This window comes from Schistocerca serialis, chromosome 5, assembly GCF_023864345.2.
Source record: "Schistocerca serialis cubense isolate TAMUIC-IGC-003099 chromosome 5, iqSchSeri2.2, whole genome shotgun sequence".
Lineage (NCBI taxonomy): Eukaryota > Metazoa > Arthropoda > Insecta > Orthoptera > Acrididae > Schistocerca > Schistocerca serialis.
In genome coordinates this window covers 510,307,689-510,328,891 of record NC_064642.1, presented here as the reverse complement: position 1 = coordinate 510,328,891, position 21,203 = coordinate 510,307,689, and the positions used below count along the sequence as shown (strand labels likewise).

The following is a 21,203-nucleotide window of genomic DNA, read 5'->3' as shown; positions in this document are numbered from 1 at the left end:
TGCTGTCCCTATGCAGATGAGCTCCTGAACCACTCCACACCGGAACTCAATGACACTATCCACTGGATCAAGCAGAGTGGACATATTTTGGATAGCATCCTTAACTTCGGCAAATCAATGACGATGCATATTGGACATGCACTCGAGACTTGGGCGCTGGACCTGCTTCCTATCTGTGCCACTCTCTGTTGCTTAGCGACAAGTGCAGGGGCTCCGCACACTGCGCCGTGGCATTGCTTACTGCCAGTTTTTACAGTCCAAACTGCACCATGTTCGCTAACATGTCCACTGTAGTTGGTGTGTGTTCTACATCAACACATATGTAGTCTCTAAGCCGGTACACTTTGCACAAATCCTCCCAATCCTGTTACTCCTTGGTCACAGTTTCAGTTGGCTTTCGGGTACTTCATGTCAGCTGGGACCCTTTTCAAGGTCCACTTCAAAACTCTACCACTGCCTCCTCTAAAAGGCGTCCTTGGACTTGTCAATGTGTGAGCATGATCCACCGCTCTCTTTGCGCATACTATGTTGCAGCATTGGCGGGGGTTCTGTTCATCTCTAACATGCAGTCTCTTGGATGTCCTTTGACTAGCTTCTCTCCAACCCGCGATCGGCTAGCACATATCTCTCCGGTGTTATTCCTTACCATACCGTATTTCGTCGAACTCAGTTACGTTTGGAACAATCTCCCAGTCACCCACGCTCCCCGTGGGAAGGACTTTTATCCTTGTTTACATCGTCCACTCCTCCCGCACCATGGAGGTACAGCACCCAGACGTTAACTGGCAGATGGCTTGGAGATTCTTCCATGCACCCTCTTTACTATCGAACTTGTATGCACTTTGGTATGTCATAGTCAACGATACGTTTCCGACCAATCGATGACTACAACATATAGGACTGGTTACGTCGCCACTTTGTTCTGACTGCCAACTTGGCAAAACCAGCGGACACCGTCTGAACTGCCCCCTGAAATGTGACGTATGGCTCCTCATCCAACGCATCATGACTTCGGAATTCCTGCTGTTGCCCAGACGTCACATTACCTTCTTGCAAAACAGCATACCCTCATCTGGTTTCGAGGAAGGCTTTAGAATAACTCTTTCACAACTGCCCACATATAGTCTTCGACTTCTAGAATCGCGTTGTGATCGCGCACAGTAGGCTCACCCTGTCGCCCCATTACCAACGAAATTTCGCCGGATATCTCGTCCACAGAGTTTTTCTTGACCCCGCTCCCCCCTATAGTTGGAGTGTGCCCTGTCTCCCCATTTCGTGACGCATCCTTGATCACTTTGCACCGTAAAATGCACTAACATGTAATGGCCAAAGAACGATATTGTACGAACACAAAATAATAAAAAAAATTAAAATAAAAAAGTAAAAAATCAAACCTTGTTTTATGGTTATTGGAATCTGCTATCCCTTATTCACATCGCCCGTAAAGATCGACGCTCGAACGATTGCCCCATTTTCGTTATCTTAGGTTCCTTTAGGAGGAAGAGGGGGGGGGGGGGGGCGTTAGGTGTAGTTTGGACGGCAACGCCTGAAGAAGGATCAGTTTATTTTTGTTTGGTAGGGTCCCAACTGGCGGTGCCCCGTAAGGCTAGTCCTGATTTGTTTGTTGTCTTTTGCTGTGTACCCTTAATGCGAGCATCCAAAAAAGAAAAAATAGCGGTTAAGGCAAGTGCTCGTGTAAAGTAGGAAATCTGGTTTCGAGTCCCTATCCGGTACAAATTTTCCTTGTCATCGTTCCCTTATACAACTGTTGGTTGTTCTTAATAGCAACAGCGAATACATTTCATGTATTTCATAACGGCTGTAGTCGCCACAGTGCCTGCACTGGAGAAAGAATGATGGACGCGTTGTTACACTGATGAGGCAAAACGCTGTAACCACGCCACATCGCGCGACTGAGTGCCGCCTCCTGGCATTGCGGGCACGTGACACGGTGCAGGGCGTACTGTATGTTAGCGGAACAGAGACGGATGCAGAATCGTTCTAGCGACGATATTGCTCACAGCCATAGTAATCGACAACAGCACACCCTTCATACATGATGTCTACCCTGACAACGATGGCATCTACCAACAGGGCTAGTGTCCGCTTCACAAGGCCAGAATCGTACTGTCAAAGTCTGAAGAGCGTGATAGTGAACTCCTGTTGATCTCTAGGTCACTAAATTTTCCAGATATGAATTCGATGAGACATACAGTATATCGTACGCAATCAGGCGTCAGCTATATGGCCACAAACTACTGGTTCGTAATTTACGGGAATTGCGTGATCTATACGTAGACATTTGTTACAATATACCTTAGTGAATTGACACTACGCAGAATTAATGCTGAACTGTGTTCCAGATATGGATCCACACACTATTAAGTGGTGGTCATTACGTTTTGGGCCATCAGCGCCATTTTTGGAAGTTTAGGCGTCACTAATAACGCGTATCTCAGGTATCTCAACCGTAACAAGCCAGGTCTCAGACCTCTCCGAGACTTAAATATCCACCATACGTCAACTTCCAGTACTATAGTTACTATCCCCCCTCCGTTTCTCTTTCCAGGGGGCCCACGACTTTTTCCTGATTATAAGGGTAAAGGAACTAATAACCACTGCACTGAACACCGCCGCCTTATTACATGCGCAATACATCTGATGACTAAAAAGATTCATACCCGTATTCATGTTAACACGCTAAACATTTGCGAGCTGCATCAGCGCTCATTCGACTGACATAGAGTCTCGAGCTCAAGAACATAGACTACTTTCACCTGACTAATAGTCACTTTCCTGTGAAGCAGGTTTAGCAACTCGTCGACGGCGAGGTCATAAAAGTCGGAGCACAAGCTTCCTAAAGGTAAGTCTGGGTAATTTGAGCCCCGTTTTAAGCAAAAGCTTCTCAATGTTTATGACGTCATATCTCCTGAACTACGTATCGTACAATGATACAAATTTGCGGGTATTTTCAGCGGTATACGTGACTAGTGTCTGCAAAATGTGTTGCGAATGGAGTCTGTAGTAAAGAAATAATAAATGAAAATGCCATGTCTGATGCTAAAGTTTTACTGGGTGAACTGCGAAAATGTAGTTAGCAATAAGGTTTTGTCCTTTCATTTATTTTTTTTTTATGTGTTTGCGAGAAAAATTTTCTTACAGGTTATGAAATTATGTGCAAAATTTCTTGGAAGTCGCTAATTGCTATCATTTTCAATTACTGCGTGAATACATTCTTGCTGTTACACGGTGAGTTACGCTGTCTCAAGGCACATACACCCAAGTAAGATTGGGTTAAATGTCCCGACGACATCGAGGTCATTAGAGACGGGATATATACACTCTTTCTAAGTGTAATACTTGCCTTACTCTGTTAAACCTTTAACATAAGATTACACCTCTTAATGAGTAGATTATTATTGCGTTTTAAATTTTGAAATTCAGTCAATAATTACATGAAAAATTGAAAATCAGATCTTTGTTGTCCCCGGAAGCAGTCAGATAGAAAAGCTAGGTATGAACCGACTTAGCCATTTATTAATATTTTTCTGTATGTAATATGTTTCGACAATACTTTATAGTACTTAAAGTCAAAAGGAAGAAAATAATGTGCTTGTCTATCGTTTATACAAAGACGCTAGCTTTGATAGCGCTATATTATATTTGTATGTTGGTGCAGTAAACGGCATCAGGTTTACCAGCCTAAAAGCTTTCAGGTCGAGCATGATACCGGTCTGTACAGACTTTCAAGGAGGAAAGACTGCCGGTGTCAGGTTAAATGGTAAACCTCTAATAACAGTTCCAAATCTACAGTTGCAAATCTACCTGGAGTATCTAGCTCGCCCGCGTTGGCGTTATTCCGATTAGGAGACTTCATATTCCGAGATTACATTGTCCCCGTGTTTATTCCAAAAAATGCTCATTTTTGTTCATTGCATATTTATTAGCATGAAACATGCAAAGATTCCCAGTGGTCCGGAGTTCCCTTTAAACTGTTAGTCCCTCTATAACAGGCTGCGTAAGTCCGTTTAAAGGTTGGAGGAAGGCGAAGGCATACCACCTGGAACAGGGCCATGCCTACTTAAGCGCTCTGGTGTCCAATCCAAAATTCGGGTCGAAGACGATTTGAATTTACTAAGGTAAGAATGATATAAGCGCTCGGCGCCGAGCGCCACGATCACGGGGTTTGAATGTTACCAATTCATAGTCGTCTCTGTTCTAAAAATTAAGGACCAGTAGCATTCCTGCTGCGTCTCTAAGAGAATTGGAATACTTTCTTGGCCAGAAATAGTACAAAAATTCATATAGCACTATTCGGGATTTATATAAGCTTTTAGGATGCTTCAGCTATCAATATTTGGGTTACACCCTATTTCCCTAGTCCTTGCGTTGTAACTACAATCATAAATATTACTTCATGATAAGTGCGTTTATACTAACGGATAGGCTAAACTACTCTCCTGACAAAGGTTCTTTTTATGGGGCAGACGCAACTGTACAAGCCCATTTTGTAAAATGAAGAAACCACACAACAGCTGCTTACTCCACAATCTTTTTTTGTGTAGATGACCGGTTCCGCAGCACTTAAAGTTTCATTACATGGTTTGAACTATAATAATGAAAATATGGTGTTATACAAGAATGGGAGGGGATCCTAAAGTCTGACGTATCAGATAACGAGCTATACTGCTAAAATTTCTAAATTAAAATAAATTAAAAGAGAGAACAGGACGTTAGTTAAAAATAAAATCACTCAACTATCGGAAGTCATCCTCTCCCCAGTGTTGTCATGGTTCCATGTCAAAAGGGTAAAAGGGACCTAAAAAATCAGAAAAAAACGGACATCACGACCGGACACGAAAAGCCACCAGAATCTTGAAACACGTAAAACGCAATGAAAATTGGGTGGGGTATGGGGAGAGAAATCGTATATTGTCTGAAATTACTTACATAAATTTCATAATAACCGTTCTCCTGTGCTACGCGACCGGAAACACGAACAGGAAAACTATGTAACAGTACATACTAGCCTTAGTACATACGCCGCACACGACTCATAGCGTAGGCACGCTATGAAACTTACATGCCATTGATGATGTGTTTGAACTGGAAAAGTGGAGAGTAACAGCAGAAAAGAGACGAAATCATCACAAAATCAAGAGGAAAAGAGGACCTGTACATTTAAAAGAATAGTGAAAAATATTACGTTATGTGGACACCTCAATTTGTTTGGATAATGTCATAATTACCTAAAATATTTTTATGATATAGGTCAGAGATTGCGTTAATCGTATCGAGAGGTTATAAATGAAGACTTCTTAAGATTTAAATTTCTTCCAGGACATTGAGTCTCTGACCTTAGTCTGCGTTGTGTAAAATAGTTAGGTTACCGCTAACCTGCTGCAACTCACGCGGGTTGTCAATCAAATGCATTGTCAGAGCTGACCCGGAAATGGCCAGGTCTTTATGTTCTTTAAATCTCGTATAAAAATTCCTGTCTGTCTGACCAAATGGTTAAGTGATTTTATTTGCAAATAACGTCCTGTTCTCACTTTTAATTTATTCTGGTTAGAAATTTTACCCACATAGCTCCTAATCTGATATTTCAGACTCGAGGACCCCCTTCCATTCCTACGTAAGACAATATTTTCATTATTACGGTTTACACCAAATAATGGAACTTTAAGTGTTCTGAGACTGGTCATGTACGCAATAAAAGATTGTGGATTAAGCCACTGTTGTGCGGTTTCTTCATTTTACAAAGTATACTTTCCTCGCAAATGGCAAAAGAAAATAAGTTGCCCCAGGAGCAGAGGTTTAGTGCGACGGAGTGTAATACATGTAACTATCTCTGTCAATATGAACATAAGCGTATAAATTAATTTCGCCTCCCAGAACAATAATAAACATTCTGTAAGTTGTTAGCAGTTCTTCCTGAGGCTACTGGAACGTAACTTAGCGGACAGTGCCGCTCCTAATAAATCTGTGCATGTCATATTTTCCATTGCAGTATTATAGGATTTTTCATGCAAATGTCAGACAACCACATTCGTTTTTGGCGTGTGTTCTACGCCGATTTGTCTGCGGTCTTCAGGGGGGCGAGGTACACTGAGGTGACAAAAAGTCATGCGGTAGCGATGTGCACGTATACAGATGGCGGTGGTATCGCGTACACGAGGTGTAAATGGCAGTGCACTGGCGGAGCTTTCCTTCTGTGAGAAGGCGGGAAAATCCCGCAACCGGCTCGTCCTTGGCCTGGACCACCAACCACACCACAGGTCAACAACACGTTGGCCTGACTTGCTGCTAGAGTAATTTTCTCACACCAGACACAGAATATCATCACCACATCATCCTTGAAAAATTCGTGTAGGTAAGGTTCTTCTTTTCCTCCCCACAGGAGCAGCAGAAACAGCATTTCTATGCTTACACTGCTCAACACGCCGAGCAAGGAAAGCTCGTCAGTGAAGCGTCAACGTCAGGAGCTGTGATTTGGACTCAGATGATTCAAGTGCAAAGGTTTCCGATGTGATTATGGCCGCACGACGGCAATTAACAGACTTTGAACGCGGAATGGTAGGTGGTACTAGACGAATGGAACATTCCATTTCGGGAATTGTTAGGGAGTTCAATAATCTGAGATCCATAGTGTCAAGCTTGTGTCAAATTTCAGGCATTACCTCTCACTATGGACAATGCAGTGACCGACGACTTTCACTTAACGACCGAGAGCAGCAGCATTTGCGTAGACGTGTCAGTGTTAACAGACAAGCAACACTGAGTCAAATAACCACAGGGATCAATGTAGGCCGTACGACGAACTTATCCTTTTGGACAGCGAGGCAAAATCTGGCGTTTAATCGGCTATGGCAACGACCGACGGGCGCGCCTTTTTTAACACCAAGACATCATCTGCTCCGCCTCTCCTGGACTCTTTGCCATATCGGTTGGACCCTAGACGACTGGAAAACAGTGGCCTGGTCAGATGAGTCCCCATTATAGTTGGTAGGAGCTGTTGGTGGGGTTAGAGTAGCGCAGACCCTACGAAGCCATGCACACAAGTTGTCAACAAGGCACTGTGAAAGCTGGTGGTGGCTCCGTAATGGTACTCGCTGTGTTTACATCTAATGAACTGGATCCTTTGGTCCAACTGAAGCGATCATTGACTGGAAATTGTTCGGCTACTTGGAGACAATTTTCACCCATTCATGGGCTTCATGTTCCCAAACAACGATGGAAATTTTGTGGACGACAATTCGCCATGTCACCAGGCCACAATTCTTCGTGATTGGTTTGAAGGAAATTCGAGCGAATGATTTGGTCACTCAGATCGCTCGATATGAATCCAGTCAAATATTTATGAGATATATTCGGGAGGTCAGTTCGTGCACAAAATCCAGCAACAGTAACACTTCCGCAATTGTAGATGGCTATAGAGGCTCATGGCTCAGTATTTCTGTAGAGTACTTCCAGTCAAGTGCACTTACAACGCTAGATCTACGATCCGTTCTCCTTCAAAAATTCGATAACAGCAAGTCTTCAATCGAAAAATCGTCCCAAGTATGCCCTTTGATTTAACCGATGTACTTTACGGTAATGCATAACGTCTCCATAATCTTCGTTCAATAATTCCCTTTAAAACTGTTGCAACGGACAGTCTAATGATACGACTGACTTCTGAAAATTTGCTATTCGTACCACCAATGCTCCATTCCTTCAAATTTAGCACATAGAGCTTCTTGATGTACAAAACAATGAATCCCATATAAATCATCTTCGATCGTAGTAATTTTTTGTTCTTTCATTGTCAACTAAAACTTTAAATTGTTTCTGCTTGGCGTTGGAATGCCGTTTCGTGGCAAATCCGTGACACCTGTCGTTTATTAGACTTTGCATTTGCTATTACAATTTCTCATCTTTCCTTACTGCGATTTCCATCCATTTTTAAAGATTTACTGCGGTGGTGCTCTTTTTGTGCAAACAGCCACTGGACCTGTGAACTTCCTTTCAACAACGAACAAATAGCAAATGTTAAACAGCACAGAGAGCAGGATTCTATCGAACTGAAGGAAGTGATGTTGACAGGAAAAAAAATAACGCACCAAATATCATGAGAAACGGTGCAACATCGCATGCTAAATGATATGTCGCGCTTACACAGTTCCGAGAAGGGCTGTGTAAAGCTGAGACGTACCAAGGAGTGCTGTGACATCCAGAATCTTGGTATGCATGCATGTAGAAACTTGTACATGTGAGCAGTTTTGCTTACCGTGGCTGACACTGGCGTAGATAGAGGAGAGTAATGATACAAGGGCTATTCGGGAAGTAAGGAACGATAGGTCGCGAAATGGAAACCACAGTGCAAATCAAAACTGTTTTGTTTGCAACGGTTAATTACACCTTCCAGCTACTTCTCTACACAGTCGCCGCTCAGACTTAGGCATCTGTCGTAGCGTTGTAGCAACTTTTCAATTCCCTCGTTATAGAAGGCAGGCGCCAGTGCTTTTCGACAATTTTCTACTCTGGACTGAAGCTCGTTGTCTGAGTCAAAATATTGTCTTCATAGCCAGCGGTTCAGTTGAGCAGAGATGAAGCTCAGGGGTAGCCAATTAAGGGCTGTATTGTGGGTTATCAAACACTTCCCTCCGAAAACGCTGCAGGAACATCTTCATTGCCCCTGCAGAGTGCTACCGAGAATTGTCGTGTAGAACGAACGGCATGACAGTTACGTTATGTGGATCGCATAGCTTCAGGCAAAATGTTTCGCCAGGCCCCTATACTTGGCGGGAGACCCTAATTTCTAGCCATATTTACGTTCTCACTGTGAGCTCAGAACTGAAAAGAGCCACATGATGCGATCGACAGGCGTACTAGACACAGTGCCCAACGCATCTGTGCAAAGCTTCATCAGATTTTCACTGTATTTTCCATTTCGCGACCGATATTTCCTTTCTTTCCGAATAACCCTCTTATTACTGTTTCCAGAACGAAATTTTTACCCTGCTGTGGAGGGTGCGCTGATATGACTTCTTGGCAGATTAAAACTGTGTGCTGGACCGTGAATCGAACTCAGGGCTTCGCCTTTCGCAGGCAAGTGCTCTACCGACTGAGACACTCAAGCACGACTCACGAGCCGTTCTCGCAGCTTTACTTCCGCAAGTACTGACAGAAGTGCAGCTATGAAGGCGGGTAGCGAGTTGTGCTTGGGTACCTCAGTTGGTGGAGCATTTGCCAGCGTAAGACAAAGTCCTCAGGGTCTCGGTCCAGCACGCAGTTTTAACCCATCAGGATGTTTGATATTACTATTTCCTGTCGTATTGTCAAACCAGTTCAGTACCTTACCGATGGAACAATAGCTCCCATGGAAAGTGACATGAATATTCAATGCTTGAGAGAATACCACCTGTCGGAGGAGGATGTGCAGTACTTATAACCATCGTCTATGGGAGTAAAAAACCTAATGGTTTGAATAATGGGACACATGGAACCTCACTGGGAACTGGGACCCAAGTAACTCGAACCTAATGGTACAGATTCGTCATTTTTTACCTTCTCTGTGATTAGTAAAAGTAATGTTAATCTTGTTTGTCAACATAACCTTATAAATCGGTTATGACGTAAAACACATAGGTTATTGACGTATGGTGTATAGTGGTATCTTCAAATCCAATTGTTCATTTTTCTTAGTGAAACAGTAAATACAAAAGTACCGTAATTCGCATTTTGACTCGACAGGTAAACGATACCGATGTAACTCGCTGTGGAGACTCGTAGTAAAGTTACTTCCTCGGCTGAGTTCTATCTTCTATGATGATGTGGATAAGAATAGTCACAGAGATATTGTTTAAGACTGTGTAAGGTTTTGAAATTCTTATTCATTTCCAAACCATCATGCTATTAAGGTAATGGGCAAAATTTCTCGCATACAATTCAACACGAATTTACTTACATACGCTGCCGGGAAAATGAGCATGCAGCCGTTGAAGACTCCGAGGGCCAGCTGCAGCATTGCGATGGGATTCATCACTCTTTCTAGTTGTTTGATGAACCTGAAAAGTAAAGAAATAATGTAAGTAACAAAATAATAATGATGAGAAATGTAAATCCGTAGTCTATGCGTTATTTGCATCAAAAGGATTATTTCATTCGCATATTTGTAGATCCATAATTCTACAGGGTGTTCCGAAATTCCCGTTACAAACTTCTAGGACTTGTAAAGGGGAAAGAGAGACAATATTCTGAATAGGAACTCATTTCCAGAAAGGCAACGTTTCCGTGCTACAGCCGTTTAAAAAGTTTACTAACTGGGTACGAACAGGGTAGCTGTGGTGAGCGATGGTTACGTCGAATTTGCTGATGTCATTTGTCGTCTGTCCTACTTCTCTGACCTGGTTTGAGCCCCATTCACGTGACTGTGGGTGTTAGACCAACATGGCTGAGTCCACATTTGCAGAATAAACCGACATGATACTACTGAATGGCCAAGCTCATGGCAATGGAAATTCTCCTCGTCGCCTTTATCAAGATCGTTATCCACAACTTCCGACTCTATCGCATACCCTTTTCGCCACAATTAAGCAACGGCTTCGAGAAAGGGTAGCTTCAAGGTCAGCAGCAAGGTCAGATGTGGATGTGGAGGGGAATGGAGAGAATAAGCTGGATGGAAAGGGTGAGTAATGAAAAAGTATTGGAAAGGATTGGTGAGAAAAGATGTCTGCTGAAGGTTGTAAGAGAAAAGAAAAATAACTGGCTGGGACATTCATTGAAGAGGGAGAGAATTGGTTAGGCGTGACCGAGTACATCATATTTTGAGGTTCCGCTCGTTAATAGCCAAAGAAATTGCTCGTGTACTACTTGGCGGGGTCTCTTCAACGTGATGCAGTACGGCTTCTTCCAGTTCGGGTGTGCGGCGTCCCCTTGGAGCACTGTAGTCACGCCTGCTTTCCTTCATCATCATCATCAGTGGTCTGCCAATAGGCAGGTTTTCACATGGTAGTTCTCCAGGCTGTCCGGTCTGCTGCCATCCTCTACAGGTCTGCATAATTTCCTCTTCCCTTTATGTCGTCTATCATTTTGTATCTCCTTCTTCCTCTCGGTCTTCTCCCACAAACCAATCCTTCCAAAGCATCGGCGTTGGCAACCTCAGGAGGTGTGTCCACAGATCCCGAAGTGAACAGGTGTGACGTACCAACAAATATGTGGAGAAGAAATTATCGCAACGACCGTTTTGATGTGCAACTGAATTTGAATGTGCAACTTAATTTGCAACTGGATTTCCTACTTCTCATGAACAATCGTTCTAAGCTTGAGCAACTGTGGCTCTAGTGCAAATTGTGATGTGTCCCTTTAGCTATATCAGATTTTGTCTGAATCAGGTTGATTGACCGCCAATAGCCCAACAGCATTGTCGAACAGTGCGACCGTTCTTGCCTGTTTATGTGCATTGCTTTATATTTATATGCGTTCCAAGTCAACTGAGGGGTTCTGCACTAACCATCGATCTTTTGGAAATCTTCCTGCGTTTCACTACAGTGTTTTGCCGTTGTAACCTTCCTATAAATAACAATTTTGTCCGCGAACAGTCTCACCTGAGCTTCCACGTTATCCACTGTTCATTTATGTACGGGTAAACTTTCACTATTTGAGAGGGCCACGATGAACAATAAGTGATCGCAGAACAATGAATCAGGTACTGAATCAGGTTTTGTCTGGATCTAGAACTTCCTAGCAGATATAACAAAACACGTCGTTCTTGAATTAACTCTCGCCAGTTGATCGAATGTGGACTGCGTATTCAACTTAATAGCAATGATGTTCTCATTGTGTGCTGAAGGATTTGCGTTGTTGGTGGTGTCAGCGTCATGGCTTGCCGTTAGGCGCCGGTACAGGTAGGACGACGTAGGAATGAAATGCCAAGCACCGGTGTGCATTGCAGTTGCAGACAGTCGGCATGGGTCTGGACGAGGCGGGCACGGCTTTACTCGTAAAACTTTTTAGCACAACAACAGCAATAGTGCTGCTACTCTTCGCGACTATCCATGCATTGCTCTTTAGCTCCCTCGGTTATGCCGTAACACATTTGGAGAAAACGGAAACATTGACCGGTCCTTACAAACTGCGTGGCCACTGAGATCTTCAGATTTTAACCCGTGTGACTCCTGGCTGTGGGGACATATCGAGGACAGGTTTTCTCAACGAGACGCAAATACACGTTGGAGGTTGCAGATAAGCATAGCGAGGGAGGTAGCCGACATCCCACTTGAGATGTTTAGGGTGGCAGTACGGCAAACTCTAGAGCGATTCCAGGCTGTTGTGGATGCAGTTTTTCATCACATTGAGCAACTTTTGTAACCTGGAACGTAAACATGGTACTCAGTTAACAAATGTTACCTTCTCATGTGGAAATTAAAATGTGTTTGTTTCATTGGTTTATTCGTTATTTCTCTTCCACATGTCCACACACATGTTTCTACAAAGCTTCATTGTTCTACGGTCACTTGTTTTTCATGGAGGCCCTATCAAATAGCGAAAGTTTAATTATAACCATCCCGTATATAAATGAACAGTGGATAATGTGCAAGCCCGGGTGAGACTGTTCACGGACAATATTCTACATCTACATCTACATTTATACTCCGCAAGCCACCCAACGGTGTGTGGCAGAGGGCACTTTACGTGCCGCTGTCATTACCTCTCTTTTCCGTTCCAGTCGCGTATGGTTCGCGGGAAGAACGACTGTCTGAAAGCCTCAGTGCGCGCTCGAATCTCTCTAATTTTACATTCGTGATCTCCTCGGGAGGTATAAGTAGGGGGAAGCAATATATTCGATACCTCATCCACAAACGCACCCTCTCGAAACCTGGCGAGCAAGCTACACCGCGATGCAGAGCGCCTCACTTGCAGAGTCTGTCACTTGAGTTTGCTAAACATCTCCGTAACGCTATCACGGTTACCAAATAACCCTGTGACGAAACGCGCCGCTCTTCTTTGGATCTTCTCTATCTCCTCCATAAACCCGATCTGGTACAGATCCCACACTGATGAGCAATACTCAAGTATAGGTCGAACGAGTGTTTTGTAAGCCACCTCCTTTGTTGATGGACTACATTTTCTAAGGACTATCCCAATGAATCTCAACCTGGTACCCGCCTTACCAACAATTAATCTTACATGATCATTCCACTTCAAATCGTTCTGCACGCATACTCCCAGATATTTTACAGAAGTAGCTGCTACCAGTGTTTGTTCCGCTAAAATATAATCATACAATAAAGGTTCTTTCTTTCTATGTATTCGCAATACATTACATTTGTCTATGTTAAGGGTCAGTTGCCACTCCCTGCACCAAGTGCCTATCCGCTGCAGATCTTCCTGCATTTCGCTACAATTTTCTAATGCTGCAACTTCTCTGTATACTACAGCATCACCCGCGAAAAGCCGCATGGAACTTCCGACACTATCTACTAGGTCATTTATATATATTGTGAAAAGCAATGGTCCCATAACACTCCCCTGTGGCACGCCAGAGGTTACTTTAACGTCTGTAGACGTCTCTCCATTGATAACAACATGCTGTGTTCTGTTTGTTAAAAACTCTTCAATCCAGCCACACAGCTGGTCTGATATTCCGTAGGCTCTTACTTTGTTTATCAGGCGACAGTGCGGAACTGCATCGAACGCCTTCTGTATAGGAAGACTGCAACGCCAAAATACTGTAGTGAAACACAGGAAGATTTCCAAAATATCGATTATTGGTGCGGGAACTGGCAGTTGACCCGGAACGTAAATAAACATAATGCAGTGCATATAAATAGGCCAGGAGGGTTCCATTGTTCGACAATGTTGTTGGGCTATTGGCGACCAATTACTGGAAAGAATAACAACCGTAAAACACCTAGGAGCAACCGTTAGGAGCGACGTAAAATGGAATGACTGCATAAAAACAAATTGTGGGGAAAGCAGATGACAGGCTGGTCTTCATTGGGGGAGACGTAAGGCTATTTAGCTCGTCCGAGGACTCAATGGCTTAGGTAACAATTGTTCGACCGATTTTTCATTACTGCTCGTCAGTCTGGGAATGTTACCAAACTGGATTAATATAAGAGACAGAGAAGATCTAACGAAGAACGGTGTATTTCGTCACGGTTTGGTTGGTAAGTGCCAGAGTTTTTCGAAGCTGCTGAACGAACTTCAGTGGCAGACGCTAGAAGACAGGCAGTGTGCACTACAGAGAGGTTTTCAGTTTAATTTTCCAGGATATATGTTTCAAGAAGAGTCAGATAACATATTACATCCCCACAAACGTCTCGCAAAATGATCACCAAGACAAAATCAAATAATCTAGCGCTCATACGGAGTTGTTCTTCGCGAATGAAACAAGGAAGGGAGCAAATGATGGTGGTATAAGGAATACCATCTGCAACACATCATACGATGACCTGCGGTATGAGATGTCGGTAGAGAATTTCTCCGGTCATTGGTTAGCAGAGAATTGTTTCCGCTCTTTCCTGAAGCAGTGCTAGTCCCGTGGTGCGAGAATCTCTGTATGTAAGACACCAAGAACTATGAAGGAATCATCAAGAGACAACGAGAAATTGGATCAGTCCAGCAGGCTTGCTTAAATAGCCTAGGCGACTCCTCATGAAAGGCAGCAAATTATTAGGGGACTGATGACCTCAGATGTTAAGTCTCATAGAGCTCAGAGCCATTTGAACCATTTTGGAAAAGCAAATTATTCTAGTCCCAGTTCTGGAGCAAGTTTTCTTGTGGTACTTTCGAGTAAATGTTTTTAAGAGGGGTAGGACGTCAAACGGGCCGACTTGGAGCGGGAGAGGCACCACAGGGCATTTTAATTTCCACTGTCTATACTTTTACAAGTAAATTTATAAAACTTTGTCGGCATGACCAGGAAGGATTCAGGATTCACACTCGTAGCAGCGGAAGTTGAAAAACATAGTAAAGTAATTTTTTTTTTTACATGTGAAATTTCATTATTTTTTCACTTACTATTGGCTGCGTTTGTTGCTATAGGTACACTTTTCTTCATAAGTAAGAGAGACTGTTCGATGAATTTTGCACAGCATACAAACCATACTTACAGGTGTCTGAAACTTTAGAATCTATTTAATTTATGAAAAAATGAATGAGCTGTTACGTTTTAAACTTTATGTTTAGAAAAAAATCAAATTTTGTAGTTAATTATCTCAATTTTTACCACAGTTTTTAATAGATTTGGAAAATTCTAGAGTTTCATACACCTGTAAGTATGGTTTGTATGCTGTGCAAAATTCATCAAAGGGTCTCTCTTACTTGTGAAGAAATATGTACCTATATGTGCTCCCTGCCTTCGTTGGATAAGCAGCTGCAGCAGCAAGTCGTATACTCCTAGCTCACTCATTTGTTACATAGTTTAATTCTTAATTTCTTTGCGTGTTTTTGGTACTTGCATTGTCTAATTCATAAATTTCTGGCGTATTATAGTATTTGAGAGTTGTAGCATCGCGTTTTAGTACCTGAATAGTGTAAATTCGCGTAGTCGTTTGTCTTCTGTTTTTGTTTTGAACGGCCAGTGTCGGTTGGTCACAGTCAGTGTGCCCCCTGCCGCCGTTGGATAAGCAGCTGCAGCAGCAAGTCGTATACTCCTAGCTCACTCATTTGTTACATAGTTTAATTCTTAATTTCTTTGCGTGTTTTTGGTACTTGCATTGTTTAATTCATAAATTTCGGGCGTATTATAATATTTGAGAGTTGTAGCATCGCGTTTTAGTACCTGAATAGTGTAAAATCGCGTAGTCTCCTTCCGCCGCCGAGCAGTGTGTCAGCAGTGCGCAAGTAGCAGCATTACTGCATTTACTAGGCAATCTTGTATTTTAATAACCGTTTAAATTTTGTGTCGATTTGTTTGCGCTCTCTGTAGATTAGTTCAGACGTTCTTTGCACAACAGTTTTTAGCATGGATAGGGACTGCAACTGCTGTGTTCGGATGCAGGCTGAGTTGGCATCCCGTCGCTCCCAGCTTCAGGCAGTGTTGGCTTCGGCTACACAGCTTGAGGCTGTTGCCAATGGGCATCACTGTGGGGTTCCGGATGGGGGTTTGTCGGGGACGGCCAGCTCGTCCCACGCATCCCCCGATCGGACTACGACTGTGGTTGCCCGGGATACTGCCCGCATTGAGTAGAGTGGGAGGTCGTCTCAAGGTGTGGCAGGGGGCGAAAGACATTCCGGAGGGCTGAACGGAAGGCCTCTCCAGTTTGTCTGACGAACCAGTTTCAGGCTCTGTCTCAGGCTGATACTGATCTTCGGCCTGACATGACTGCTTGTCCTGTTCCAGAGGTTGCCCCTCAGTCTGCAAGATCCGGGCGGTCGCAGAGGGTGGGCTTACTGGTAGTTGGGAGCTCCAACGTCAGGCGCGTAATGGGGCCCCTTAGGGATATGGCAACAAGAGAGGGGAAGAAAACCAATGTGCACTCCGTGTGCATACCGGGGGGAGTCATTCCAGATGTGGAAGGGGTCCTTCCGGATGCCATGAAGGGTACAGGGTGCACCCATCTGCAGGTGGTCGCTCATGTCGGCACCAATGATGTGTGTCGCTATGGATCCGAGGAAATCCTCTCTGGCTTCCGGCGGCTATCTGATTTGGTGAAGACTGCCAGTCTCGCTAGCGGGATGAAAGCAGAGCTCACCATCTGCAGCATCGTCGACAGGACTGACTGCGGACCTTTGGTACAGAGCCGAGTGGAGGGTCTGAATCAGAGGCTGAGACGGTTCTGCGACCGTGTGGGCTGCAGATTCCTCGACTTGCGCCATAGGGTGGTGGGGTTTCGGGTTCCGCTGGATAGGTCAGGAGTCCACTACACGCAACAAGCGGCTACACGGGTAGAGGCTGAGACGGTTCTGCGACCGTGTGGGCTGCAGATTCCTCGACTTGCGCCATAGGGTGGTGGGGTTTCGGGTTCCGCTGGATAGGTCAGGAGTCCACTACACGCAACAAGCGGCTACACGGGTAGCAGGGGTTGTGTGGCGTGGGCTGGGCGGTTTTTTAGGTTAGATGGCCTTGGGCAAGCACAGAAAGGGCAACAGCCTCAACGGGTGCAGGGCAAAGTCAGGACATGCGGGGACCAACCAGCAATCGGTATTGTAATTGTAAACTGTCGAAGCTGCGTTGGTAAAGTACCGCAACTTCAAGCGCTGATAGAAAGCACCGAAGCCGAAATCGTTATAGGGACAGAAAGCTGGTTGAAGCCAGAGATAAATTCTGCCGAAATTTTTACAAAAGTAGAGACGGTGTTTAGAAAGGATAGATTTCATGCAGCCGGTGGTGGAGTGTTCGTCGCTGTTAGTAGTAGTTTATCCTGTAGTGAAATAGAAGTGGATAGTTCCTGTGAATTATTATGGGTGGAGGTTACACTCAACAACCGAGCTAGGTTAATAATTGGCTCCTTTTACCAACCTCCTGACTCAGCAGCATTAGTGGCAGAACAACTGAGAGAAAATTTGGAATACATTTCACATAAATTTTCTCAGCATATTATAGTCTTAGGTGGAGATTTCAATTTACCAGATATAGACTGGGACACTCAGATGTTTAGGACGGGTGGTAGGGACAGAGCATCGAGTGACATTATACTGAGTGCACATCCGAAAATTACCTCGAGCAATTAAACAGAGAACCGACTCGTGGAGATAACATCTTGGACCTACTGATAACAAACAGACCCGAACTTTTCGACTCTGTATGTACAGAACAGGGAATCAGTGATCATAAGGCCGTTACAGCATCCCTGAATATGGAAGTTAGTAGGAATATAAAAAAAGGGAGGAAGGTTTATCTGTTTAGCAAGAGTAATAGAAGGCAGATTTCAGACTACCTAACAGATCAAAACGAAAATTTCTGTTCCGACACTGACAATGTTGAGTCTTTATGGAAAAAGTTCAAGGCAATCGTAAAATGCGTTTTAGACAGGTACGTGCCGAGTAAAACTGTGAGGGACGGGAAAAACCCACCGTGGTACAACAACAAAGTTAGGAAACTACTGCGAAAGCAAAGAGAGCTTCACTCTAAGTTTAAACGCAGCCAAAACCTCTCAGACAAACAGAAGCTAAACGATGTCAAAGTTAGCGCAAGGAGGGCTATGCGTGAAGCGTTCAGTGAATTCGAAAATAAAACTCTATGTACCGACTTGACAGAAAATCCTAGGAAGTTCTGGTCTTACGTTAAATCAGTAAGTGGCTCGAAACAGCATATCCAGACACTCCGGGATGATGATGGCATTGAGACAGAGGATGACACGCGTAAAGCTGAAATACTAAACACCTTTTTCCAAAGCTGTTTCACAGAGGAGGACCGCACTGCAGTTCCTTCTCTAAATCCTCGCACAAACGAAAAAATGGCTGACATCGAAATAAGTGTCCAAGGAATAGAAAAGCAACTGGAATCACTCAACAGAGGAAAGTCCACTGGACCTGACGGGATACCAATTCGATTCTACACAGAGTACGCGAAAGAACTTGCCCCCCTTCTAACAGCCGTGTACCGCAAGTCTCTAGAGGAACGGAAGGTTCCAAATGATTGGAAAAGAGCACAGGTAGTCGCAGTCTTCAAGAAGGGTCGTCGAGCAGATGCGCAAAACTATAGACCTATATCTCTGACGTCGATCTGCTGTAGAATTTTAGATTATGTTTTTTGCTCGAGTATCATGTCGTTTTTGGAAACCCAGAATCTACTATGTAGGAATCAACATGGATTCCGCAAACAGCGATCGTGTGAGACCCAACTCGCTTTATTTGTTCATGAGAACCAGAAAATATTATATACAGGCTCCCAGGTAGATGCTATTTTTGTTGATTTCCGGAAGGCGTTCGATACAGCTCCGCACTGTCGCCTGATAAACAAAGTAAGAGCTTACGGAATATCAGACCAGCTGTGTGGCTGGATTGAAGAGTTTTTAACAAACAGAACACAGCATGTTGTTATCAATGGAGAGACGTCTACAGACGTTAAAGTAACCTCTGGCGTGCCACAGGGGAGTGTTATGGGACCATTGCTTTTCACAATATATATAAATGACCTAGTAGATAGTGTCGGAAGTCCCATGCGGCTTTTCGCGGATGATGCTGTAGTATACAGAGAAGTTGCAGCATTAGAAAATTGTAGCGAAATGCAGGAAGATCTGCAGCGGATAGGCACTTGTTGCAGGCAGTGGCCACTGACCCTTAACATAGACAAATGTAATGTATTGCGAATACATAGAAAGAAGGATCCTTTATTGTATGATTATATGATAGCGGAACAAACACTGGTAGCAGTTACTTCTGTAAAATATCTGGGAGTATGCATGCAGAACGATTTGAAGCGGAATGATCATATAAAATTAATTGTTGGTAAGGCGGGTACCAGGTTGAGATTCATTGGGAGAGTCCTTAGAAAATGTAATCCATCAACAAAGGAGGTGGCTTACAAAACACTCGTTCGACCTATACTTGAGTATTGCTCATCAGTGTGGGATCCGTACCAGATCGGGTTTACGCAGGAGATAGAGAAGATCCAAAGAAGAGCGGCGCTTTTCGTCACAGGGTTATTTGGTAAGCGTGATAGCGTTACGGAGATGTTTAACAAACTCAAGTGGCAGGCTCTGCAAGAGAGGCGCTCTGCATCGCGGTGTAGCTTGCTCGCCAGGTTTCGAGAGGGTGCGTTTGTGGATGAGGTATCGAATATATTGCTTCCCCCTACTTATACCTCCCGAGGAGATCACGAATGTAAAATTAGAGAGATTCGAGCGCGCACGGAGGATTTCAGACAGTCGTTCTTCCCGCGAACCATACAAGACAGGAACAGGAAAGGGAGGTAATGACAGCGGCACGTAAAGTGCCCTCTGCCACACACCGTTGGGTGGCTTGCGGAGTATAAATGTAGATGTAGATGTAGAATGCAGCCAACAGTAATCGAAAAAATGATGAAATGTCATATCTTAAAAAAATTTATTTTGTTACGTTTTTGCACTTCCACTGCTGTGAGTGTGAATCCTGAATCCTTCTTGGTCATGCTGACAAAGTTTTATGCATTTATTTGTAAAAGCATAGACAGTAGAAAATAAAATGTCCTCTGGTACCTCTCCTGCTCCAAGTCGGCACGTTTGACGTCCTACCCCCCTTGATTATATGTTCTAGGTTCATATATACCTTGCGATATCCTGGTGAGTCTGGATACAGAGACATAAATCCTTGTAGGTGTCATCAATCATCGAATCATTCTTCACTGCTACGTTTCGCGGATGCAAATCAGCGATTCGCGAGCCCACTAATTTCAACTGAGCTCCGATGAGAATCATAACTGCTGTAAAGAAGCAGTCCAAATGCACATTGATTAAACAAATGATTATGACAGAGGTGCCCTGTAAGGCGTAGGACAGTTCGTACAGTGGGAAGGTTGTCGTATTCGCCATGGGCAGCTGCTGGAAGGGCAGTCTCTTGTCACCAGAGGAAGCGATCAGTGGTGCAACGGTCCACAGGCTGAGCAGGGAGACGTTGTACGCGTCGAGACCTTTGGAGATGCGACTGGCGCGTTGCCGAGCTTCCCTGAAGATTGCCTCGCGCGACGGCTGGTCGCGCACGTACTCTGTCTGGCGCTCCACCAGCGCGTCCAACCAGCGCACCAGGAAACAGAAACTGCCCTCGTTACGGAGGAAGATCGCCACTTTGAGCACTCCGACGATTATGACCGACACGTTGGACAGCGCCAGTGTGTAGTCTTCCAGCTCCCCTCGCAGTGTGCAGAGGTTGATGCCGGCTTCGGCAATGTGACCCAAGCACAGAGTGACTATGGTGGCAATACAGATGCGAAATAGTTGGAAGCCTTGCAGTGGCCACAGACCAGATACATTCAGAAAACGCACGTTGTATTTAAGAACGGAGCTAGCAGTGTACTGCCATGTCAGGGGCTGTGATCTCTGTGGATCCCAGTCCATGATGAACAACGACCAAAATCAGAGACTGCTGCGCTCCCAAGCCCCTTCCTTGCCTCCACCGTTCTCTGCCCAGCACGAGCACCACTGACGTGAATAGCAGGACACTTTTCCAGCATCGGCTCCGTCCCCCACACGATCGCTGCTCTTATAAACGAAGAGCGCGAGATCAATACAGAAGACGCCCAATATTTTTATTACAAAATTTTCTGACATTCAGACAGGTCTCACCGCAAGTTAAAG

At 44.3% G+C, this 21,203-nt stretch overlaps 1 protein-coding gene across 1 annotated transcript in view; it reads right to left on the bottom strand.

Annotated features, from left to right (window-relative positions):
• LOC126482035 (odorant receptor 43a-like) overlaps positions 1 to 20,963 on the bottom strand; it is a 59,871-nt gene extending 38,908 nt beyond the window's left edge. Inside the window, exons 1-2 of the mRNA XM_050106007.1 lie at positions 20,179 to 20,963; positions 9,950 to 10,049 (exon numbers count right to left, since the gene is read on the bottom strand). Of these exons, the coding sequence (XP_049961964.1) occupies positions 9,950 to 10,049; positions 20,179 to 20,963 (885 nt within the window). The remainder of the gene's footprint in view (positions 1 to 9,949; positions 10,050 to 20,178) is intronic.
• Positions 20,964 to 21,203: the final 240 nt, after the last annotated feature.